The 26,161-nt window shown below is 43.4% G+C and overlaps 1 protein-coding gene across 2 annotated transcripts in view; it reads left to right on the top strand.

The window, feature by feature from the left end:
* Window positions 1-26,161, top strand: part of Cacna1d (calcium voltage-gated channel subunit alpha1 D) — a 294,805-nt gene that overhangs the window by 134,902 nt on the left and 133,742 nt on the right. For both annotated transcript variants that reach the window (XM_055612225.1, XM_055612224.1), the window contains exons 3-6: window positions 7,893-8,032; window positions 16,954-17,096; window positions 21,840-21,992; window positions 22,401-22,597. In XM_055612225.1, coding sequence (XP_055468200.1) covers window positions 7,893-8,032; window positions 16,954-17,096; window positions 21,840-21,992; window positions 22,401-22,597 — 633 coding nt within the window. The remainder of the gene's footprint in view (window positions 1-7,892; window positions 8,033-16,953; window positions 17,097-21,839; window positions 21,993-22,400; window positions 22,598-26,161) is intronic.

The raw sequence follows: 26,161 nt of genomic DNA, 5'->3' as shown, positions 1-26,161 counted from the left end.
CACCTGCCTGTGCTCCACCCACTGGTTTACTTGGGTTGCACTGGTTTATCAAAAGGGAGCACGAGCAGAGCAGCCAGTGGCTCCTGGGTTATCTTTTGAATGGTGTGAGACAGTGAGCAGGATTGTCTGAGCATACTCAGCCCACATGTGCTTGGGTGACTCGGCCACAGGGAGAAAGAGCAGCTGCTTTTAGTTCTTGCTACCCTGGAATGCTGTCTCCGGGGGTCTCTGGGACCTACTGGGAGCTCCCTGTGTAGCCAGCGTTTGAGCTTCGCCTTGTGTGTTGGGTGAATTGTACTTTGCCAGCTGGGAGAGACCATCTAGTTTTGTCTGCTCTCTATGTGTGAGAAAGAGAGACCAGACCCTGTCACCTGCATACAAGGCCTGTCATGGCCATCTGTCTCTCTGCCTTGGCCTCTTCCTCCTCTCCTCATGCATTAGCCTCTGCCTCCCAGGACACCTACCAAGGTTCTCGCATGTTCTTTTCAACATCGGCAGCCTAGTACCTGTCCCCACCCAACCATGAGGCACAGATAGAGGGCAAGTGGGTACACCCAAAGTGCAAGTTTCCCTGCAACTGGACAAACCAAAGGAGACCTGGAACTACAGACCCTATCAACAGGAAGGGATACCTAATGCCTTTTAGTCAAAATATGTATTTTTGTTCACTTATTCTCTTATAGATATTGTGTGTGTAGTTATGTGATCAGCCTTTCAAATCTAATGATGCATGAAGCAGAAATGACCTCAGGCCCTATAGACACAGCCAATTTTTGAAAGAGACAATATTAAAGAGGTAATTTTTAAAAGTTGTTTTAGACGGATAAAGGTTATACATATTTATGATGTACAATATGTCTTAGTGTATAGCTACATTGTAGAGTGGAGGACTAAAGCTAATTAACATACTCATATTTACCTACACACTCTTTTATAGCAAGAGCATTTGCCATCTTCTCTTGGCAATTTCCTACCATATTCTACTTCGTTGTTACTCATACTGTTGTAGAGTTGATAATCCTAAGCTTCTTTCTATCTTAACTGAAATTCAGCTTCCTTCCAACCACTAATCTCTCTGCTTATTTCTTTGACTTTTTTTTAGATGCCACCTGTAAGTGAGGTAATGAATATTTGTTTGTCTTTCTGTGCTTAGCTTATTTCACTGAATGTAATGGCCTCCAGTTTGACCCACGTGTTGCCAATGAAGGCTTTTCCCTCTTTGAAGAGTATTTTTCTTTTCAAGGGAGATGCTTTTCTTTATGTACAGTACTGTAGGGAGCATGACAGCACCTGCGTCTCCTCAACAATCTAGTTTCATTTCCTTTGGTCATTTCCCTTTTGTGGAGTTGTTATACCAAATGGTTAGTCCATGTTAAAATCTTGGTGGGATCCTTAACTGTCTTGCATATAGATGTGCTAGTTTACAGTCTCACCAGCTGCTCAAGGATCCCTTCCCCTCGTGCTTACCTAGACTTGAGCTCTTTTGTGTGAGAGCCATTTCCATCAGGTATGAAGTGCTGTTTAGTTTAGTGCAATTCCATTTATTAATTTTTTGTTTTGTTACCTATGCTTTTGGAGTTGTATTCAAGAAGTCTTGGCTCAGTTCAAATGTAAAAAAAAAAATGTTTTCTTCTAAAAGTTTTACTTTATATGTAATTTATATATCCATAATAATTAGTTATTTGAGCATTTTTCAAATAATTATTGGTCATTCTTATGTCTTTTTTTTTTAAGAAATGTGTACTCATTCTTTGGAGAAAATTAAAAAATATTTTATTCTTGCTAATAAATTAAGTGTCTTATGTATTTTGGATACTAACCATTTTTCAGTTGCATGATTTGCAGATTTCTTTTATTTTGTAAGTTGTCTTTTATTCTATTGTTGTTTTCTTTTCTCTAAATAAGGTTTTTAGTATGATATATTTCTGTTTATCTATATTTTGCTTTTGTTGCCTATGCTTTTAGGGCCATATTAAAAAGGTCTTGGCTTAGATTAAATGTAAAGAAACTTTACTCTGTTTTTTCTAGTACTTTTACTTACTATTTTAATATTTAAGTCTTTGATCCATCTTTCTTGGTTGTGTATGTGGTGTAAAATAACAAGCCTTCATCCTTCCTCTGCCTATGGATACCCAGTTTTTTGGGGACTATTTATGAAAGATAGTGTTCTTTCCCTATTTTGTGTTTTAGACAACTTTGTCAAAGATCCATTAGTTGTATATGTGTAGGCTTATTCCTAGAATTTTTAGTAGAGAGGTAACTTTTTAATGAATTATGAGTATGAATCCTAATAGCCTATGGTAGAATATAACAATGGGTTCTAGTTTTGTCTGGGAAGTCCATAAAGGTTTTGCTGGGAAAGTATTATTTAAGTAGAGCCTTGAAGGATAGGTGAAATTTATCTGTGGAAAAATAGTGGAAAGATATAGAAAGAAGGATCAGGCGTGGACTGGTTCCACTAAGGCCCAAGAGCATGCACGGCATGAGTCAGTGGCTGAGTCCAGGCTTGGAGAAACAAGTATGATAGCGGTATGCTTTTCCCCCTATTCAACTCCACAGGGCTTGTTACCAATCATAAGGTAGACTTTAACCCTGGGCTGCAAACTGGATAATATTTGAGGCCCAGGTATTTCTTAGTCACTGTTCCATTGCTTGAAGAGACACTATGACCAAGTCAGTGCTTACCAGAGAAAGCATTTAATTGCAGGCTTGCTTATAGATTAAGGTTAGTCCATCATCATCATGGCAGTATTCAGGCAGATGGTGGAGCAGTTGCTGAGCTACATTCTGATCCATAGTGAGTAGGAAAGAGAGAGAGAGAGAGACAGACAGACACACATACACACTGGGCATGGGCTTTTGAAACCTCAGTGCTCACCGCCTTGCACCCCAGCAACGCATTTCCTCCAACAAGGCCACACCTCCTAATCCTTCTAATCCTTTAAAATCCTGCCACTCCCTGGTGACTAAGCATTTAAATATATGGACCAAAGGGGTCATTCTTATTCTAAACTATCACAAGGTAAGATAAAAGCAGCTTTTATTTCAGCTACTGGACTGTTTTTACCTCAGACTTGTTCTTGAGAGATTTTTTTTAATAACTTAGATATATTTTTTCTTGTTACATATCGATTGTTAGGATCACAAATTATAATTTTATAATTTTCTTTATGTCTGATTTTATTGCTTTATCTTTCACCTTTTGTCTTTCACTGTTCTTCTAGTAGAACCTGTGAGTGTTTTATGCGTGCTGTGTGTGGTGGTAGGTGCTAGAGTTACAAAGACAGTGAGGAATGATCATTGAAAACAGGGTGCTGAGAACTACAAGGGAACTGGCTGGGCACACAAATAGATGACTGGGACATCTTCTCACAAGCCAGGAAAATCTCAAATACACGGGGCATGTGGGTAGATGAGCAAAACCAAGAAGTGAATGCAATTGCCCTGTATCAACCTCTGTAGACCCGTTAGCCAGCTGGGGTCTGAGATTAGATGCTGAGTTTTGCTAAGGAGGAACTAGCTCAGGATGGATGGATAGACAGATGCATATATGGACAGATGGATGGGCAAGGCAGGCAGATTCATGAATGTTGATGCCATAACACATAGCAAAAGAATCCTAGAGAGAAGAACCCAGTATTCTGGAATCTCCCAGTTCCTTCTGGGTGATAGTTTTGGTGTCTTAAAGGCCTTTAGGGTTGAGTGACTTAGAGACTGGAAATTAGTTAAGAAAATATTGACTCAGAAGCAATTCACTGTTTGAGAAGATAAACCAAGTTCCAGACTAGATTTGAGGGCTGGAGAAAAGGCAAGTGGGTAGGGTGCTTGCTGTATAAACAAGGTGACCTGAATTTGGTCCCTAGAACCCATGTGAAAAATTGGGGCATAATTGGTAAGCACTTGTGGTCCTGGAAATGGATAGGTAGTGATAGCAGGATCCCTAGTATTCTGTGGCTCTCGAGATCAATTAATTTGCTCCCAGCAAACCATAAAGTAAGGTGGACAGTTCTTGAGGAAGGATGACACTCAAGGTTGATCTCTGTCTTCTACATGTGTAAGCATGTACATATGCACCTATACACATATGTACCCACAAGAAACCCTCACTCCCATGCTACAGAGAAAAAACTAGGCTTGACCCTTTATGTCTCTGATAAGTCTCATGGGAGACTGGGATCTTATACAGAGCGGCTTCAAGTGATGGCTTTCTTACGGGCAGTCCGACTGGCTCTGCCCACTCAGGACCTCTTCCATAGAGAAGAAACCCCTGCTGGGGGCACCTGAGTCATCTAGGCCTGGCTGTACTTGGCAGGCAGAGGGGGAATCATGTAATCTTCCGGTTTAACTGGGCAGGGGTCACTTTTCCCATTCAGCCTTGGCCCAGACTTTATGGAGAAGGGTTAGTTCATTTCAAATCTAGAGGGTTCTCACCCGTCCCTTCCAAGATTCCCCTGTCTTTCCCTTCCTGTGGCTCCCTATTTGGTACTCACCTCTGTCTCTGTTCCAGATTTCTGTGCCTCTGTGCTGCAGGTCACTTGGTTTCTTTGCCTTCAGACTCTTTTCTGTGTTGTCCAGCTTTCTTCTTAACTTCCTTTTCAAATTTACTTTCTTTCTTCAAATGAGCAGTCCTTTTGAAGCAAGTAATCGTCACACTTTCTCAATTTTTGTTTTGCCAAAATAAAAAAATAACAATAACGACAACGATGACAACACTCAGTTTGTTGAACGTAGAAGTACCCTGTTTACTGGGAGTCTTTTGCAATGGCAGAATCAAGGACTGGCTGTTACTGGCTTATAGGCCAACTGGTCTGCCAGTTTGTGCTTGCTCATTTAGTTCTCTGCAACCATATTATAGCAAACTTCTACCTCTTATAACTCCTTCCATTAAGTAATTCACTGAAGATTTTGGAAAGAGGAACCAATATTCTTAAAAGGGACGGTAAGGAGAAGGAGGGAGGGTTATTAAAAAAACACAAAACAAACCCAAACCTTCAACCATTCGGTTACACTAATGGCCCTCATATTATGGTGGCATAATTATAACTAAAAGGCAGAGGGGAAAACAAGCATGTTTGGTAGGTGTACTCTCTGTTCTCTGTCTTGTTTTTCTGCTCTGAAGTATGGTGCTGTCTTGACATAGGGATGTAACTGCTATGAATATTGATGGCATTGCAGCCAAAGCTTTTTTTCTGTCTGGCCTAGTAAATAAAGCAGAGAGGATGAAAGGGAAAAGGAATTTTCAAGTCAGTGTGCTGTTTTTAGATTATCTTGTTCTCTTAGAACCAGGAGTCTTGAAAGCATATTGATGGTGTACATTTGGTGGTGGGGAGCTCTGAGTACAGCAGGTGGGTATTTTCAGAGATTTGGGCCTCTGGTTAAAGACACATTTTATTTTTCTTTGAGCTCTCAGAGTTCATGTTCCCTCCTGCACCTCTACATGTCTCCCAGCGCAGCCAAAGCCTCACCCTCGCTGCATTTATTGTATTGTCAATGGGGGAGTGGGTGCCGTGTGGGTGTGTCTTCAGGTTCCACTCAGGATATGGCAAGGAGCGGAAAAGAAATCTGGGTTGCACACAGAGCAGCAGCCGGCAGGTCTGCATGTGGCATGGCGGGGTCATGGTTGTCCAGGTGCTGCTCTGGGAACATCTTCAGGGCTGCTTGGCCCGGAGGATCTGACTGTGTGAGGGGAGGAAGGGACAGGAGTGGGAAGGATAGCCAGAAGTTTGAGGGAGGGGTACACAGGATGAGCCGGCCAGGAATGTATCCAGGAGGCATAAATGGGTGGGGATTGGGTATGAGTTAGGGCTTTAAAATTGTAAATATATTTTTCCTGTCTAACTCAAAAGAGAGTTGTTTTGTTTGTTTGCTTTTAGACTGCTGTCTGTGATGGTGTTCCAAGGATCCAGGGAGCACCAGAGGGCGGGTTTGGAATGATAGGAGCCAGGGTTGGCTAGGTAGCTCAGTGGGTGGGGATGCTTGCTGCTAAGACTCATGACCTGAATTCAATCCCCTGAACCCACACAGTGGAAGGAGAGAACTAATGCCTGCCTCTGCCCCCCCCCCCACACACACATGTGGGGGCCCAGACAGGACATGTTAAAAGCCAAGAATGGTGTAGGGAATGCAAAGCTGATCAACTGGCTTTTCTATAACCAGTGGACAGTCAAAATAGTGGGCACTGTCCTGGATGCACAGGCTGCAGTTAGACAGTGCCCTGGGACCCAGAGGGAAGATGCTGCTGACAAGCATGAGAAAGGTCTGTCCTGGGGCAGCCCAAGCCAGGAGCTAGCTGTCTGGCAGCAGAGGCCTGCAGCCTAGGGCTAGCTCAGACAATATCTCCACTGAAATGCAGAAGAGTTCCGCATCTGTTGCAGGGGTGTGTTTGCGTGCGTGCGTGTGTGTGTGTGCGTGTGTGTGTTTGTGTGTGTACGTGCGTACGTGAGTACATAGAGATGTAAATGTTTTAAGGAAGGCAAGCCTGTAAGAATCATCCTGAAGAGAATCTCTTAAAAGGTGATTTCCAAAATAAGAAGTTCCAATCCAGAAGCATTTTCTTTAAAAATCGTAAATTTGCATTTTTAAATACGCGTCTAAGATAGCGGTCACACGTGACAGCAGTGTCTGCCTTCTCCTGCGTGACAGGTCAAAGGGAAGGGCACAGGAGCTTTGGCTGACGTTTCTGGTTTCCACACAGATGGAGAAGTTCTTCTGCTAACTCTTGTGATTTTAGAGGTTCTCTGTGTTCATGCTTGAAACTCCCGTGTGTCCTTCAAGAGTGGGACCAGGGTTGGGATGTTTCTCTATTCCTGGCTCCTTCTGCAGTGCCTGTCATGTGGAGGAGAGGCTCCCTCTTTCCTGAGCCATACTTCGTGTATACTTCCAAAACAGGCATAGCAACAAGTGAAGTGCGTGGGTCTAAGGATTGGGGCTCCTAAGAAAGATAGCCCACAGAGAAAAGTTCTCATCGTTGATGATTTTTTTCTTCGTTGAGTAGATTGAAGCCAGAGAATGTTGGTTGGTTATATGTGGCCCTGTCCGTCTGGGCTTCTTTCAACACTGGGTCTGTATAAAGAAAACATTTAGAGAAGGAGCGGATGTGTGTAGACCTGTTGATCAAGGCATGCTGTCTGCTTGCGGAGCCACGTGGGTTGGAGTTGGGGCGCAGCAGGGAGTACTGTCGGGGTATGTGGCAGTCAGATGGCAGCAGCCATGGGAATGGAGATAGAGGCAGGCTGCATCCCCAGGAGGCTGCTCAGGGCTCCATCACTGGTGCCGAATAGGAGGAGGAGGCATGTCAGTCATTGGGCAGTATCTGTGGCATCATTCACTGCCTTCTACTATGTGGGTGAGGCCAGTCAGATCCAGAGTACAATATGTACTTGTCCAAGGTCACCTTGCCATGAAGTGACAAAGCTGGCTTTAACTTGAGATGTCAGAGAAGAACCCAAGAGAAAAATAAGGGTTGGGACCAATACATCTTCTTTCTTCCAGAGGGCGTTCTGTTCAAAGCCATTGTTGTAATCCTTGTTTTATCTTTGTGCTTCTCTGGGCCTGACCTGGTAATCGCAGGGTAGTAATCATGCTGTGTTGTACAAAAGTGTGCAAATAGAAAACATGTCTGCTACGCCCTAGGCAGACTCATTGCACATGCGTCAGGGCAGGCGGCAAAATGCAATAATACAGCCTGGGGTGATTGTGCTTAAGCTGCTTCTGAAAACTTCAGCCTTAAAATTAAATGTTTTCCCTGCCCAGGGGCAGGGTAGTGGCTCTAGTTCTCATGATGAAATTGTAAGGGGAAATGCTTATGTTTCTAAGCTGTTGGTTCTAATCATTGTTTCTTTCTTTTCACCCCTTCCCTCTCTCCCCCTTGGTGCATTTGTTTCTCTTCACAGGAAAAAGTAGAATATGCCTTCCTGATTATTTTTACAGTGGAGACATTTCTGAAGATTATAGCATATGGATTGTTGCTGCATCCTAATGCTTATGTTAGGAATGGATGGAATTTACTGGATTTTGTTATAGTAATAGTAGGGTAAGTCCCTCCCACTTTGGGGAAATATTTATCTGAGAAATGGGAGTGTGGGCTGGGTGGTAAAGGGAACACAAGGCGATGGCGACAGGACCCTTTAGGACTTCTTTTAACGCTGGCAGGGCTGCTGTCAATCCCTGGGTAGAGTGAGGGTGAAGATCTCGCATGCCGGATGCTGTGCTTGGGGAAGTCAGTGACATGCTGCTGAAGGAAGTCTCAGCTGCTAATGAGAGATGATTCACCTCCCAGGGCCTTGAGTTTCCACAAATAGACCTGCCTTGCTGGCGGGGGGAGTCAAGTGAATATATCTCCTAAAACTTAGCACCCTGCTGGTTAAAAACATGTGTATCACATGATAAAGACTTTGTAGCTGCGAGGTTTTCTGCCCTTTAATATCCCTTGAGCAAAGCTATTCTGTTTTTATGCTGACTTGTGGGAGAAACTCTGGCATGCCATTTTCCCATTTTAAATAACAAAGCAAGCATCTGAATAATGTCACATATCCGGCATAAAATAAAATAAGCTAGAAAATGCAGAGAAGCAGGTGTTCTTTCAAAACCCTGTTGCAAGAGGAAGATGCTGGTAGAGTTAGTTAATGGAGAATGTTAGAATGAAAAATAGAGGTCTGTGTTGTCCTGTTTCTTCTACACTCTGAAATGTTGCCAGCAGAGGAAACACAAATCAGGTCTTTGGAGCAAACATCCACCAAGGAGGAAAAGATATAGCCCTGTTTTGGGACTTCTTACCTTAGTGTTCTAAAAGCTTCTTCTAAAGTTAGGCTTGTTTCCTTCAAGAGAGCGTTAAAAAGATTTATGTATTTTTACTTCATGTGCAGTGTTTCACCTGTAAGTGTGTCTGTATACTACATGAATGTCTAGTGCCCATGGGATCTAGAAGAGGGTATCATATCCCTCAAACAGGAATGACATATGGTTTAGAGCCACTGTGTGTTTGCTGGGAATCAAACCCCTGTCCTCTGCAAGCATAGCAAGTGTTCTTCACTGCTGAACCATCTCTCCAGTTTTGAGAGTGCTTTTAAAACCATCCCTCTGTTTCCATATTTGTGGCTTTTCAGCTGCCTTTTGTAGTTGAGCAACTTGGGTTTTCTTTTGGATTATCTATTTATATCCGTGATTCCTCTGGTTTTTCAATGAAGATGACTTTTCCCACCCGTTTAGAGACCAGCCTAAGTTTGGGGATGTCCTTTAACCCTAGGAGATAAAAATGGGACCAAAAGTGGTGGCCTATTGGATAGTTAGACTTATAGGGAAGAAAGTTAGGCTTTATAAAGCCTTCCATTGTACATTGACACCCAAGTCTGTATTGCAGAGGTAATGTATCTCAAATGAAGAGGTGGCAGATAGGCGTGAAGGCAAATACCTCCTTTTATTTGGCACACCTGTCAGGGAGTGGCATGCTGGAGCCTCAGGTGTCCCCTGGTTCTGTGAGGATCCTGTTGTGCCTTTCCTGCCACTGGGCTTTTATTAGACTAGAGAATGGAGACACTTAGCTTCGTTTCTTACGTCCCCAGGCTGGGATCACTTTGGTGTAATTTTATGCTGGAACATTTTGCCCACAAAAGAACAGCACAGGAACAGGGAACCAAGCCAATGTGTGGTGGTCTTACCACGTTTAGGAAACTTCAGAAGGCCTGAGAGGGAGAGAGTATCCAGAGAGCAGTAGAGAGAGCTCTGTGCACGTGCTTGAGATTCCCTGGAGTTGGGCTGAGACTCAGCTACATTCCATTAGTCTAAGCAAAGAAGACTGTTAGGGACAAGAGAAAGTCAGGAAGTAGGAACTATAAGATAAATAATAACCAGAGTTTACTCAAGACTGAAAAGTGTTTGTAATCCAAATACCCAGAGCAAATTATTGCATTGAACACTGTGGACAAGTAAACAGCCCCAGAGAGCTGTAGTAGTGGAGTTACTTAGATCTAGACTATAGTTGGCAAACTATGGCCAGGGTACCAAATTCCAGCCCATCTGGTCTGCCACCTATTTTTATAAATAAAGTTTTTTTGTAGCATAACAGCACTCATTTGTTGACATCATTGAGTTGAGGAGTCCAGTCTATAAAGCCTTAGAATATTTACTGCCTGTCCCTTTACAGAAAAACTCTGCTATTCCTGCTCTAGAGTAAAGACTCTTTGAAGCTTTGATAACAGTGTTGGAGAAGGAGTCTGAGGGAGAGAGAACTGATAAGCTTAATTACCTGAAAAAGAAGACAAGGCTTCTCAAAGGAAAAATAAAATCTAAATACTTAGATGATTATTTTCAGTGCCTTACCTAGAGTCAAGTAATACTAGACATATGGAGAAGTGTGATCCCTAACCAAAGAAAATTTTGTGACTAGAATCAGACCCAGAAATTACAGAGATGATGCAAGGACTTTATAAAGGTTTAAAATAGCAACTATGAATGTGTTATGGGCTTAGGTTAATATATGAGAACAATGGGGAAAGACAGGACAATAAAAGAAACACATGGGAATTCAAGAACTGAAAAGTGCATCTAAAATGAAAGATTCCCTAGATTGGTTCATGAGCATATTAGATAATACCTAAGACAAGACATCAGGAAACTTGAAGATATAGTAATAACAATTAAGGAAAAGCAACACTACCTCACTGATTTGTGAATTAGCAAAGGAATCTTAGAAGAAGAGAAAGGCTGAAGAGATACCTCAACAATTAAGAGCACTGTCTGCTTTTGTAGAGGACATGGGTTTGGTTCCCAAAACCCGCATGGCGGCTCACAACTATCCAGATCCAGATCCAAGGGATCCATGCCCTGTTCTGGTGTTTACATAAAACACATAGAGGCATATATACACACATAATAAATACACCAATAAATCTTTTTTAAAGGGAAGAGAGAGAAAGGGAGACAGAAAAGAAAATTCCTGAAGTAATGGTTCTAAATGTTTCAAATATGATGGAAAATGAACTCACAAGTTCAAAATGCTCAGAAATGCTTTATCAAAAACCCAGAGAAAAACATGTCACAACCATGGTAAAAAATGCTAAAATAAACAAATTAAGAAACCAACCAACAGTAAAGAGAATCTGGAAACAGAAAAAAGACACCTCGGCCTTTTCATCAGCTGTATAAGATAGAAGACAATAGACACATCCGCAGAGTGTTGGGGAAATGTAAGCTCAGAGTCCTCATCTAGTGAAGTTCCTTCCAAAACCCAAGTCAAAATGGAGACTTTTTAAGAAAAACCAAAGGTGAGAATTTGTGACTGCCAGCCTTACACCTCCAGAAACACTAAAAGACAGCTTTTCAGGCTGAAGAAAAAAATGACATCAGGTAGAAATGAAGATCTATACAGGAAATGACGAATTCCATACAGTGTAAACTTGAACATATTCTCATTTTAAAACCTTTAAAGGTAATTGTCTGAAACAAAAACAATGACAACACACTGTGACATTTACACCTTTGGTAACATCTTAGGGTAACACAGAGAGAACAGAGAGATCATTGTGGGCTGTTGTCAAATATGCCTATAATGCTAGAATGATAAATGCTGTTTGAAGTTAGACCATGAACCATTGAAAGTATATATTGTAAACCCTGGTGCCCAGATTGTCAGACTATCCACCCTCCACCCGAGAGCCTGGAGACATCTCTAGATAAAGCCCATTTCTCCACAGTAGCTAAGCATTTTGACATCTTCCTTGGCATGTAAGATTTTATTGTAACCCAGCTATGCTTACATGTGTGACTGTTTGGTTTACTTGATGTTTAATGGCAACATTTGTTACCCCAGAGATCCTGCAGTCTTAAATTTTTAAAATATCCACTCTCGCTTCACAGAAGACTTCTGTTGACACTTTCCCTACAAGAGTCACTAGAAACACAGAACTTTAGTTATTAATATTAAGACAATAGTGGAGACTAGATGCATTACAAAGAAGCTCAACAAGAAGAAAAAAGTCAATTCAGGAAACTATGTAGAAGGGAAAAATGAAAGTAAACAGAAAACAAAAAGCAAAATGGAAGGTTTAACTCAGCAGAGCCCTAAATAATACCATGAGTTTATCAGATGCCAGTTATGAAAAGAGAACTCGCTTTCTAATGTCTCTCTTTAACCTTTTTAATGCAAAGACAAATAATTTGTGAATAAAAGGATAGAGAAGGCAGGCAGAGGGGCTATATCAACATCCAACAAAGCAGACTAGAGAGAGGAGTTGTCAGGCGTACAAAGAGAGACATTTCACAACGATACAGGGTATTTGTGAAGATGATGTAAGAAGCCTCATTCAGAGTTTCTGAAGCAAACACTGTTAGGACTGAAGGAGGGCGGAAAGACGTGTCTTTACACTGAGCACCCCACTGCTCTGCACTGGAGTATGGAGTGTGGGAGCTTTGAACAACCCACCCATCACCTTGACTTTTCCATAGGACTTTCTATCAGTAAGAGCAGAATGCTCATTCTTTTCACATATACATGAAATATTCATCAAGAGAGTTAATATTCTGGACCATAAAATAAATCTTAGTGAATTTGAAACTAAAATCATAATTGTTTTCTGAATGAACCTAACAGTGTTTCTGAACAAAAAGACACTATAAAAATAGAGACTTCTATTAGCCATGGGCAATTAGACAACAAAAAAATTAAATATTACTATTTACAGTGGCACCAAAACTATAAAATATTTAGGTGCAGATAGCTCACTGAAATGTCAGCGTCTTCATGGGAGGAACCAAGGAAGAGCTGAGGAAAGAGTGCATTGTCATGCTCATGTGTTGGAAAATTCAATAATCTTAAGTTTCTGCTTCTTCCCAAATCAAGGTACAGCTTGAGTGCTAATCTAAATTCCAGCAGACTCTTGAAAAGTTGGCAAGATTTGTTTTAGCATTTATATGGAAATTAGGGAGACTTTAAACTGGCCAAAGAAATCTTTAAGAAAAAAGCTGGAGCCTGGTCTTATGGCTTGCTCTAACGTTATTGGAGTCACGATAGTGTAATATTGATGGCAGGGGTTGACATGAAGATCAATGGCATCAAATAGGGCCATCTAGAAATAGACCCATGTGCATGCCATCAATTGATTTTAGAAAAAGATGCCTTGATAATTCAATGGCGTGAGGAAACTGTTTCCAGTAAACAGTGCTGAAACAACTATTTGTCAGTGTGAAAGGCTATTCTTACCTCATGCCATGTGTAAATGTAGCCTTCATAGACCATAGACATATTTACCATTTAAAACGAAAAAAGTTCACAGAGAAATACTGAAGAAAACCTTCATGTTTGTTAATCAGGCAAAGATTTCTGAGGCATACATGCTGTTGGTGAACTCCTAGAATTCCCTCACAGCTTCTGCAGGGGGCGCTCAGACGTTCAACCAAGATACAGTGAGTTGGAAGCAACCTGGAACACGTGAGATCCCATCGCAAAGGACAAAGAGGCAGAAAGTAGCACCCATCAAAAAGACAATGAAAAGATTAAAGTTTATCAGAGTTTAAAACTTTTCTTCAAAAGTCAGTGTAAAAAAGATGAAAAAAGCATTTCATAATGATACAGGGTATTTGTGAAGATGATGTAAGAACATAGGGGAAAAAAATTACAGAAATAAGGTCAGACCTTGATCAGGTATATACAATTCAACATGTATAAAGAACTGTTTGAGAAGATAATACACTATAGAATGAGTATCTGAATGCATCTTCGTTAAAAACAATGTGGCCGTCCCACAAGCCCCCGAACATTGTTAGTAATTTTAAAAATCTAGTTAAAACCACAGTAGCAGCACCATGTGCCTGCTGGCTCTACTGGGTGTAAAGAGACCAAAGATACCAAATGGTCGCCAGCACACGGGGTAACTGAGACTCATACACTTCTAAAACTGGAAGTGGTAAAACCACCTAGAAAGATTTTTCCCCACGTTTGTCCAGTATTAAAAACATTTGCCATGCGACCATATTACTAGTTTTCTGGTTTTTATCCGAGGAAATGAAAACACATGTCCACAGAAAGACTTTATTCAAAATAGAGGGAAACTAAAAATAGCTTGCTACAGAGCAAGTAATTTGACAAAATCATCATGGCATGTTTATTTAACTGAATATTTTATTTAACAATAAAAGAAGCTAATAAATGTAACAACTTGGATGAATCTCCAAAAGTATGGCAAGCAAAAAGGCATAGCATGTGACTCCTTTACATTATTTCCAGAAAAGGAAACTGCCTGCGTAGACGAGTGGCCAGCCCATTAGTGGCAGCCATGTTCGGGGAGGGTCGCTGCCAAGGCGTCCTGGAGAGTGCTAGAGATGATGGCCTCATCTGTGTTGACAGTGGTTGTTTGCAGCGTCCCCTTACGTGCTTGTCATAACACAGCTGACCGAAACCTTAAACAGATTCATCTCTCACATATAAAACAAACTGCTGTGAAGCTGGTTGCAAAGATGAAAAGTAACAAGGTAGGGCTAGAGTCAATGCATTTCTTGTTAGTATAAAAAACCCTCACAGATTGTTTATCTAAAATACTAACTCACTACCTACCACAATGAAAAAAAAAAAAAAACCCACAAAGTAAAATTCTTACTAAATTATGGTAGGTCATGGCAGGAGCAGAAGAAAAATTATAAAAAAGAGAAAGATCAATTATGATACCTTTGTTTGGATATAATTCCCATTCACTAAAGTTTCCATCTATAGTCTGTTTCTCTGTCCAATGAGTTTTCCATTCTGAGTCCATAGTGATCTGTTACTTTTGTCAAGATTCCCACTAAAAGAGACCTTAAGAAAGTAGCCTGTAGCTCTTAGTAATGTGAGCACACGAGGACCCAGGACCCTACTTGTAGCTGCAGTTACTACCTTTAAAGTAAAGCTTTGTCTGGGTCGAACCTCACCTCACCCCTTTGGGTTCTCAGTAAGGGCATATCTTAAGCATTCAAGCTTGTCACCCACGATTTTGTGAAAAAGAACATGGTGTCCCCATTCTGGGGCACCTGGCCTTGGTCAGTTGGGCATGTCGTTTCCTCCTCTTAGGGTAAACTGTCTAGGACCTTAAATTTCTGCTTCCTTCTCCTGTCCATATCTGTTCAGGTACTGAGGAACATGGTGACGACATCATCATCATCATCATCATCATCATCATTATTATTATTGGCAGGGGTGGGAGAGAAATAGACTATAGAATCTGAAATCCTTAATTAAGTTTTCTCATTTTACGGAGAGGGAAACCGAGCCCCATAGGAGAGGGGCGTTGCAGCACATAACAACTTCAAGCCAGCTTCTCGTTCTGACTCAGGCTCTTTTGAAGTGGCAGAGACATTATTCACCTGTTTTCAAGGACAGTCTGAAGAATGGGGGATGAAATGACTGTGAGGCCCGCACTGCACACCCGCAATACCTCTGCAGTCGTCAGTCACCCATGCTTGAGAGAGCAGCGTCCAGTCAGTGCCTGAGAAGTTGCTTTCCCAACCCTCTGGGCTGAGAATTCCTGTGGCTTCCATGTTTGCAGAGTCCAAAGTTACCCCTTCTTCCTTTTACTTTGTTTCTCTGACGCTGTGAACTTGGTTTTTTGGGGGCAGACTTTTAATGTTAGCTTTGCTGCAGGAGTTTATAGTCGTTTCTTAAAACCAACAAAATGAGAAACCTGTCTTAGCCTTGATCTGTTTTGGAACCCAAGCTAGCTCTCATCAGAAGCTTTGCAAAGGTGGCTCATTTCTCCTCCTGGGTCCTTGGTAATTGCTATTCTGTTATTAAAACCGAGTATCTATAAATGCCCTGGAGTGACAGAGCTGTGCCCAATCAGGCCTGCAATCAGACCACCCTGTGTTTTATGGACCCAGTGTCTTGGTGACCCAGAAGCCTGTCAAGGAGGGGGCAGAATTTTTGCTTTGGCTGCTAATTAAACTTTAAAAACCTTTTCTTTGTTGCTGGGCCAACCATACCACAATCTGATTGGCTAGAGTTGATGCTATTTGCAATGGGCAAATTTATATTTACTCTTTAAAAAAAATGAGCAGTCATTCAGAAAAGAGTAAATATTTATTTTAAAAAAGCAGAAGTAACTGACAAATGAGCAGATTGTCTGAAAATAGCATTATCCGGAAAACCTGAGAATAGGAAAAAAGTTGTCATCGCTGCCAGATATAACATTACTCACAGTTCAGAAGAGAAAATGGTGATATTAATGTCTTCCCTTAGATAACTCTTAGCCTTTGCACACTGCAGCTCCTTGGCATCCGTGATTCATGTTGTTTTGCCGAATACCTCAATGAGGGGAGGTGTCAGCGACTGCACTGTGTAGCACATTAACATGCGGGACTTTGAAGTTGTCCATCTATTTATTCATCGAGACATTTCCTGAGCATGCTTTATGTGTGAGGGACTGTTTTAGGAACTGAGCTAAAACAGATTAAGTTAACAGATAAAAAGTTCCTGCCTTTATGGACCCTGTAGCCTCATCAGCCGCAATGCCTGGATCCAAATGTTAGCTCTGCCACTGGTGGCCTGGCCTTGGGCAGGTGGGTCTTTCTTAGCAACTCTGTTTCTTCACGTGTGTAAGGGTGTTGTTGATGCTGCCGGAGACCACTTCTGTGAGGATGGACGTGGTGAGAGATGTGAGGTACTCAGCGTACAGCTTGGGCTCCCAAGCCACGACCACCAAGATCACGGTCATCCAGGCGGTGCCACTGGCTCTCTGGGGACCCTCCCTGAGCCTTTGCTTCTGGTTGCTTTGCTGGCATGCAACAGAGATCTGAGTGGCCTCTATCGTGGGTCTTTTCAGGTAGCAGGGCAGACTGGGGTTCCGTGGCCATGTTCTTGCCCTTGCTCAGCCTTCCTTTTATTTAGTTAGCAGCCACCCAGAACTAGCTCTTCTTCAAAAATAACTACTATTATCGTCCTGTTTTGCTCACCTGGGTGACAGACTAACATTTATTTCTCTCTTCCTCTTTCAGACTGTTTAGTGTAATTTTGGAACAATTAACCAAAGAAGCAGAAGGCGGGAACCACTCTGGTGGCAAATCAGGAGGCTTTGATGTCAAAGCCCTCCGCGCCTTCCGAGTGTTAAGGCCACTTCGACTTGTATCAGGAGTGCCCAGTAAGCACATTTTTGCTTCCTACCCCTGAAGTAATACCTTTTCCCTGTTGGGCGGGTCTCAGGGTCAGGAAACACTTCTCTGAGGTGAGTTTCCCTGTACCTCTGTACCTAGTGGGAGGCCAGCAGCAGCAGGCCTTCCTTGACACTGCAGTAGTCAAGCTTGCACTGCTGCTATGGATCTCTGGGGCTTTCCTGAAAGAACAACTGGTGGTGTTTATTGTCCTCTCTTCTCAGGTGGAGAGAGGCTGGGTGTCAGTGGGAGACCTGGGCTTCTGGCCTTCTGGTTCCCGTCTAGTTTTGCAGTTTGGTGATGTCGTGTGGTTTCTTCCTACTCCCTGGCCTGCCTCACCTAGTAGTGGTAGCTATCTAGCAGTTGGAGGGCTCTGAGTAGCGAGCACCAGGGTGGCTAGACTTCTGTAAACTCTTCTGGGCTCCACTGCTAACGATGACGCTTGTCACTCTCCGAGAAGAGGAGTACACTTGTCAGGTTCCACACCTGGACAGAGCATAGCACTGTCCTCTGTGATGATGGTATGAGAACCTCCCAAGACCGTAAAGGAAGACCCTGGTGTCTTCTAGTAGCTCGGCCACCTCATCCACAGCCTGGCCCCACCTGCTTTCTGACTTTGACCACTGGGCAAGTTGAGTGTCACCTGAGCTGGGAGGGAAGATACTTCCTTAAGAAGCCTGCTGACCTTTGCCTCATGAGCTCTGCCCTTGGAAAGACAGCATTTTCTGGGGTCTTGAGAATGTGGATAGACATCCTCAGACCTGTCCTAGCACTGGTACTTCTGAGGAGGTAGGGCACTCAGCTCAGGCAAGGATGCAGGACTTCTGGGCATACCCACTTTCCACAACTCACAAAGCCATTAGAACACTGATCATTTTCATGTCTTCATGAAGTTTTATTAAACCTTAGGCGATCAGAATGCACCAAACTCCTCTGGAAAAGAAATACTACATTTCCAAATTTAACATTTAAAATGTAGGAAGTGGTGTTTTAAGTGTAGTTATTTTTCCAGATGGTTCATTTATTTTCATTGAAAAAGATCAGTGCAAGTCAAAAAACCGCAGAACTGTCTGGAAGCAATTGAGAGAAATAGAAATACCTTGGCAATGGCTGACACTGTTAAGTGTAACATGATGAAATGAGAAGCTTAGTGAGCAAATATGCTCTTTCAGATTTAGTTGTCACAGCTTAATCTAATTTCAAAGTAACCATGACAGCCTTTTTCCCCTAAAGAGCAAATGACAGGACAGCCTGCCTGTGGCGTGTGCTGCATGCAGACTTGGAGCTGTGGCTCGTGTGGGCATGAGCGGCCCTCGCCAGTGAAAACTTTTGGAACTGGCCTGGCCTGGCCTGGCCTTGGCTCCTCGGTTTGAGGAGCTTTCTGCAGAAGGGTCAGCGCTCTCCACACTCTGAAGAACACTTTTCTGCTCTTCCTTCCTCCAGAACACAAGGCTGTTTACAAACTGTGGTGGTCTGTGGCTCACTCTCTTGTAGGTCACCAGTGAGAAACAAATCTCTGACCTTGAGCCCATCTTTTAGCTCAAGGAACATTTTCCTCAGATCCAAATAGGCTTGGGGAGAGGGGGAATCAAGGCTTCCAGGCCATGCTATTTTCAGCTGTAGACTTGGTGATTTCTTCTCCAGCACCTGAAACCATTGAAAATGCCCAGGAATGTTTGGCTATACTTATAAAGCATTGTCTTCTCACTAAATTATATATAAATTATATTCTGTAGAATGTAATTTTGTGTGTGCGTGTGTGTGTGTAACAGAGTAGATAGTCAAGGGAAAGACAACTGCATTCCAAAGGGGCATAGTTTAGTCATGTAGAATTATATTTTAAACTCTAGTACATTTTTTAAAAAAAATCTTTATATACACACATATACACGCACACGCACACGCAAGCCATGGCACACATTGTGAAGGACAGGAGTCAGTTCTCCCCAACTCCCACAGGGTTTCTCTGTGTAGCTTCGGCTCTCCTCGGACTCACTCTGTAGACCAGGCTGGCCTCGAACTCACAGAGATCCACCTGCCCCTGCCTCCCTGAGTGCCAGGATCACAGGCGTGCGCCACCGCTCCCAGCTCAGTTCTTTCCTTTTACCGTGTGGGAACGCCGGGCACCAGGCTTGGCAGCAGACTTATTTACCTGCAGAGCTATCTGACCAGCACAGGGCAGTGGTGGCATAGGACTTGGATCCCTGTGGGGAGTTCCAGTGAGTTCCATGATAGCCAGGGCTACACAGTGGAACTCTGTCTCGAAAAACAAAACAAAACAAAACAAAACATTATTGAAAATGATGTATTGTGGTGTAATTTATGGACTTTTGTGGACCTTTTTCGCCACCTACATTCTATTATTGGGTAAACATTTGTCAGAATCGATGAGCACCCGGTGTGGTGGTGCACATACTTAATCCCAGTACTTGGGATACAAAGTCAGGCGGATCCCCATGATTTCAAGGTCAGTCTGTCTACAGAGCGAGGACAGCCAGGGTTATATAGTGAGATCCTGTCCCAAACAAAATAAAGAACAAAACTAGAATCCAAGAGTGTAAAAATGGGAAAGAGTATTGAAGACCCTCTGGCCAGCTCTCACTGTCCCCCAGAGGAGCTCAGTGAGGCTAATTAGGAGATCATGACTTCTGAGCTCTCACGAATGGGAGAGCACACAGGGCCAGGTCTCCTCACCCTGACATGGCACCCTTCCCACGCCTTCATGGCATGCCTGTTGATTATGTTCCAAGGAGTGAATGTAATGAAAGCACATTTGCTCCGTTTGTGATGCAGCTTGATAGTGTCTTGTGAGTGTGGCCAGTCTGAAGTAGTTACACTAAACACAGATATATTCACGAGGCCAATGGCTCACTGCAGGAGAGTTTAAGAGCTAACTCTTAGGTGCTTTGGGGTGGCCCATCATGTCAAGAAAGAAAGAGGAAGGAAGAAAGGAAGGAAGGAAGGAAGGAAGGAAGGAAGGAAGGAAGGAAGGAAGGAAGGAAGGAAGGAAGAAAAAAGAAGGGAAGAGAAAGAAAAGATCAAAATAGTAGCCAAGAAGCTGCCCGTGTATGTGGGAGCCATTGCTTTACCCCTCTCTGTTTATTGCCTGCAATAGACAAAAATATTAAAAATCGTCTTCTTGGTCTTGTTTTTTGAAAGGAACCATTTAAAGACAGACCCAGAGTTTTAGCTGCAGAGAAGGCTTTAGGAAGACAGCCAGTGTCTTGCTGGCTGGGACTCCTCCATCCCCTCCTCCTTGCAGCCTGTCCCCTGCCTCCTCCCAAGCGAGCTCACCAGGGGAGATGTGCTCCTGTGGCCCCTAGGGTTCTTTTTTCTTGGCATATTCCAGCTGCTGCTTTGTTTTTAACTCTAGTTAACCTCAGCATTTTCTGTTTGTTCCTTCTTTCTTTGAATAAATACTGGGAAAATAAAAAGGGGAAGAAAGAGAAAATGAGTGAGTAACCTATTTAGAAGCTGAGGCCCCAGATGGTGGGGATAGTACAAGATACTAAGTGCTGAGCCAGGAAGCCAGGAGTCTAGCACAGGCTCTGGGTTCCTGCCTCTCCTTCCTTCTATCCCCTGCTCACTGTTACTGAGTCTTTTCCCGCAGCATCTGTACCTGCACCACAGCTCTGAGTTGTAGTGGAGTCTCTCATCTCTCAAGCCCACCTTTTAGCTGCAGGACCCTGTACCCTCATGTTATGCTGAGTAGCCAAACCCAACCTTTCTAAAGTTACTCTCAGCCTTCTGCTGTCCCTGCTTGCCTCCTCTATGCTAGAGGGACTGCCTTTGGAAACACTTGGAGGGATTATTTTCTTTGGGGGGGGGGGCTATCAGGACAACTGTAATTTGCCCCTGACCCTGGCTGAAATCACTGAAACACTAAGGCACATTCTCTTCATTACAGCCTGCAGTTGACGTGAGGCCCCATGTCTCTGCATCCTCCCTGGAGTCCCACTTTTCTTGAGTCGTATCTCCGCCTTTCAAGCTTACTGCTGTACACTTGCTTTCTCTGAAGCAACTTTTGCTAATTGACTTTTGCTAATTGACTCTGGACCAAAACATCAAAACCCAGAATGTCATGGCTGACCCTCTCTTTGCTGATGGCCTTTCTGAGGAGCTGTGATGGCACCCTGCTCCAGTTCACACTGTGCATACTTACTTCTATGATGGGTTCTGTGCCCAGGCTCAGACAAGTGGGAAGCTCTTCAGGTCCTCTGTCCTCACCCTCTGCAGAGGCAGTGTTTTTATTCCTCTTCCGTTTTCTGTTTGCTGATGCTCGGGCAGTGTTTGCACACTACATAAGAGTAACTTATATTAAATTCTTATAGTTCCTTTTAGAGTGTAACCTCTTTGAGAGGGCTGCTTTGTCTGCTTTGTCTTTCTGTTGCTCAGAGCACTAACCCCCATGTTTTGCATAGAGTAAACACTCAGGTGGTTTTGCTAAATGGGTACAAAAATCAGTGCATACATGAATGGATAATTTGAATACTAGTTATCCCTCTCTGTGTCTCTGGGTCCATCTATCTAGTGAAAGAGTTGGAGTAAATGATCTTTAGGAGTTTCTTTTTAGCTCGTCTCATGTCCAGGCTTACTGTTAATTAACAGCTTTGAATATCTCCAAAGTTTATTACTGTATGTCGTCAAGAGAGCAAGCAGCATTAGGATTTATATTTATAGCTCATTTGAAGTATCTTCCTAACCCACAAATGAAATTTTTTTTTCTCTCCTAGGTTTACAAGTTGTTCTGAACTCCATTATAAAAGCCATGGTCCCCCTCCTTCACATAGCCCTTTTGGTATTATTTGTAATTATCATCTATGCTATTATAGGATTGGAACTTTTTATTGGAAAAATGCACAAAACATGTTTTTTTGCTGACTCAGGTGAGTAATGACAGTAATTATTAACCTAACATGAAAATGTTTTGGCTTTTTTGGAGGAGGTACTGCTGTCCTAGCCTTTTCCCCATCTGTTCCCTCTTTCTGTGTGAATTATGTTGGGGATAAATGAGAATTTATTCTGTTTTACCATCCCAATTTCTTATGGAATGTATCCTAGAAGATAAGATGGGGGCCTGCATGAGGCGAAGCAGGTTACACCTTTCTCTGTCAGCCATGGGTGGTGGGTGACTAGAAGAAACTAAATTGCGCTGGTGAGGAGATACTCCAGTAGACCTTAGGGGGTAGTTGAGATTCTGAGGTGGCAAGGGTACCAGTGTTGGGTGTTCTGGGCTTGAGCGAGGGCCCTGGTGTTCCTTTTCTTAGTGGTACCTCTGCTTCCTCTCTCTCTAGATATAGTAGCTGAAGAGGACCCAGCTCCATGCGCGTTCTCAGGGAATGGACGCCAGTGTACCGCCAATGGCACGGAATGTAGGAGTGGCTGGGTTGGCCCCAATGGAGGCATCACTAACTTTGATAACTTTGCCTTTGCCATGCTCACTGTGTTCCAGTGCATCACCATGGAGGGCTGGACAGACGTGCTCTACTGGGTAAGCAGCTCTAGGAGACTTCACAGCATGCTGGTTGGTCCCTTAGTGAGGGCAGCTGGCTGAGAACGGAGCCCCGGAGGTCAGTTCTTCGGGAAGGGAAGCAGACCTAGACCTTCTCTTCACGTGGTGACCCCCCCCATCCTGCTCTAGAGAAGAACCCAGCACTGAAAGGCTAGTGCCTGGCCTTTCAGTCCTCACCCCCCCCAGTGCTTCTAGATGGCTTGTTCCTAACCGTAGTTACTCCTGCCCACTAATGTCCTCTGGGACCTTGAGGAGGCCAGGGCCGCCCTGATTAAACTCAGAGAGCTACAGTGACATTTCCCAAGGAAGAGGCCCCTGGATGCCCAGAGTCTATACATGAAGGCTGTTATTTTATGAGATCCTAAATGGGACCTGGGGAATCAGGGCCCTTTCATGCACCTCATAGCTTTATGTGACCGTAGCTCACCATTAATTTTTCTTCTATTTACTTCCCTCCTGTATCCCCAGAATCACTTCTAGCCAGGCTTGGAAATGCTCTGCCTCCACTCCTCTCTCTTTTGAGTCAAAGAGCTCCAGCAGACATAGTAGAAGAGTCAAAGTGCCAGGTGATGGCCTCTTGGTGACTGGAGTCTGATTACTCTTGTTCCTGGCAGAGCCCGAAGGGTTTGCTATATATAAAGTACAGCAGCCATTTCTCCCAGTGGCTTTGTTTGTAGGTAGAGTTTTTAAAGCTCACAGAAACCTAGAAACCATTTTTACCCCATAGTGAGGAGTTGCTGGGGAATACAGCTAACAGATTTTTGAGCCCAGATTTAAATAGGTCAAATTAGTATTCTAATAGGGCATTGTTTTAGAGCTGTGGCTCTCGGTCTGCGGGTTGCAGGCCCTTTCCGGTTGGATGACCCTTTCATAGGGGTTGTGTACCACATGCCCTGGATCAGATATTTACATTACAATTCTCAATGAGAGCAAAATTAGTTATGAAGTAGCAATGAGAGTAATTTTATGGTTTGGGATCACCACAGCATTAGCAAAGTTGAGAACCACCAGTTTAGAGGAATAGGTAGCGTCTACGTAAAAGGCTTAGAAATGGAGAAGCTGCCTCAGATAGTGCCTAAATCCTAAAGGTGACAAGGTTTCCTCTCACCGCCTTCAGAGAATGCACCACTGGATGCTTGGCCATGGGCTTTGCTTCCCTTCACTGGTGAACACTATGCTTGTGAGACTGTAGGTGTTCCTGTCCAGCCGACCCTCCGCATCTAGAGATCCTGCATCCATAGGTTTAAGCCACATTTCATTGAACCAAATGCAGGTTTGAAATAATTCAGAGGGGAAAAGGCATCTGCATTGGATATGTTCAGACTTGTTATGTAATCAGTCTCTAAACACTATAGTATAATGATTATCTAATGCTATTAGGAATTAAAAGTGGCCCAGAGATGATCTGTGTAGATGGGGTATGTGGCTATAGTTCAGACGAAAATACTGTGTTATCTTCATCTAAGGGGCTTGAACAGCTTCGGCTGTGGCTGGTCTCTGTAGATACTGAGGGTCGACAGTGTATTCTGTTAAGTGAGAATGCGTATCACCTGCATGCTATGGCTTCTTTGTCCTTCATCTCTTTCTCTGTGTGCGCGTGTGCGTGTGCGTGCGTGTGCGTGTGCGTGTGCGTGTGCGTGTGTGTGTGTGTGTGTGTGTGTGTGCGCGCGCGCATGCGCGCATCTGTAGACACAAATGTTAATTATAGCCATGGGCACTACTTTTCATGGAGAGGAAGGATGGGCATTGTTAGGAATGGAGCTCCTGGTTTGGGTAAATTGTTGATTTTCACTTGTGTCACCTACATTGCAGCTCCTGAGCAGAGCAAAGCCTCGGTTCCAATCTCCCCTCAAAATGGCTGCTAAGCAGAGTGCAAGATCCACAGAAGTCCAAAGTCTGGTTTTCCCTCCCCCAAACAGCAAGGAATTTTTTTTTAAGTGAAAGTCTGTGACTTTCTCAGTTTTGTCTTCTATTTTCATGGTGAATTGCCAGATGTTGATCCATCATGCCTTGACTAATAGACAATTTTATAGTATATCTTACATTTTTGCACATTGATTCTCTCACAGCAATTATCCTGCTGTCATGCAGAGAAAATTTCAGGACTGTGTGACCACAGAAGAGAAAACTCCATGCACCCAGAAAAAGCAGTTTCCATGTGCTTCTCTGAGAACTTTTGAGTTTCACTTGTGATGATGAAATCCTTTCATGTTGTTCTGATGATAAAATAGTTGATAATTTGACAATTTAATTACATCCTCTATGAATTACATAACACCTTTGTTATGATGGAGGAGCACCTGTAATTCCTCAACATTACTCTGGTCTCTATCCCTTCAGAGGAGACCTGAGATCTTGAAGCTGGAGAAGTGGAGTATAAAGAGACCCTGAGCTTTCTCAGGTCCTCCAACAAGTGTTTGTATTTCCTGATTAAGGGCAGGGATCTGCCAACTTTTTAAGAGTAAATGTGTTTGGCCTTGAATGCAAGTGGTCCCCATTCCAGCCATCAACTCTGCCATTGAGCTTGGAGCCAGCCATGGTGTAAGTGTAACTGAATGGATATTGCTGTCTTGGCTGGCCTTCCTCTATGGGGCCTGAAATCTGAACTCCCTATGACTTTCATACATCATAAAGTGTTCTCCTTTTTACCTCCCCCTGCAACCACTTAAAAATATGAAGCCCATTTTTAGCTCTTGAGAATCATGTAGAAGAAAAGTAGATTTGGCCTTCAGGTAGTTGAGGGACTGCTGGCCTAGATTGGAGCCCAGTCCACTTTCCTTACTATTCATCTACTTGCCAGTGGTTTACAGATCCTTCTACAACACTAGGGGGCAGCTGAGTAATGTCCTCTAGACCATCTGAAACACATCGGGATTGTTTTTAATCAGTGTTCATTGTGTTTATTAGCTCATCATAGAGCTAGGCAGAAGCCTGTGAGCTAAGCTCTTCCAGTATTTTATGGACCACAATCAGCTGGAAGATTCTGTGTCCTAGGACATGACATCTCTGCCCAGAGCCTGGCCTAGAGCAGGTGCTCAACAAATAAACATGACTGTTGCCATTCCTCAACTCATCGAGCCCATTGCCTGATTGGTATAGATGGGCATGTCGGAGTATTTTTCTCCACTCTCTTGGGAGACTTCTTGGGAGACTCTTGGGAGACTCTGTCTTAAATACTGATTGCAAGCAAGCTTTTCAGTGTTTTGACTTTTGTATGTGGTGGACAAAGTCTCTGCCTCTGGACAAGTTTCTGTTTAGCCAGCGTTCTCCAGCGCACTTAGGTCAGCATTCTCAAGAGCGTCTGGCAGGGTCTGGGAAAGGTGTGCGCAAAGGCACACCTGGTCAGAGCTATTTGGAGGTGTCAGGAGTTGGGCTCAACAACTGCTGGTGGGAGATGCAGTGCAGATTTTTCTTGAGGTGAGCTCCACAGACTATCTAACGTGCTGTTTGGCTTGCAGAGCTGTCCTGTCCATAGGGACAGTAGTGCAGTGCAGAGAAGGAGCTGGAGAGGCAGGTTCCCAAGTCCCTCTGGGCTCGCATGTC

This window comes from Psammomys obesus, unplaced genomic scaffold, assembly GCF_907164565.1.
Source record: "Psammomys obesus unplaced genomic scaffold, mPsaObe1.curated_primary_1811, whole genome shotgun sequence".
NCBI classification, from domain to species: Eukaryota; Metazoa; Chordata; class Mammalia; order Rodentia; family Muridae; genus Psammomys; species Psammomys obesus.
This window is presented reverse-complemented; position numbering and strand designations above follow the sequence as displayed.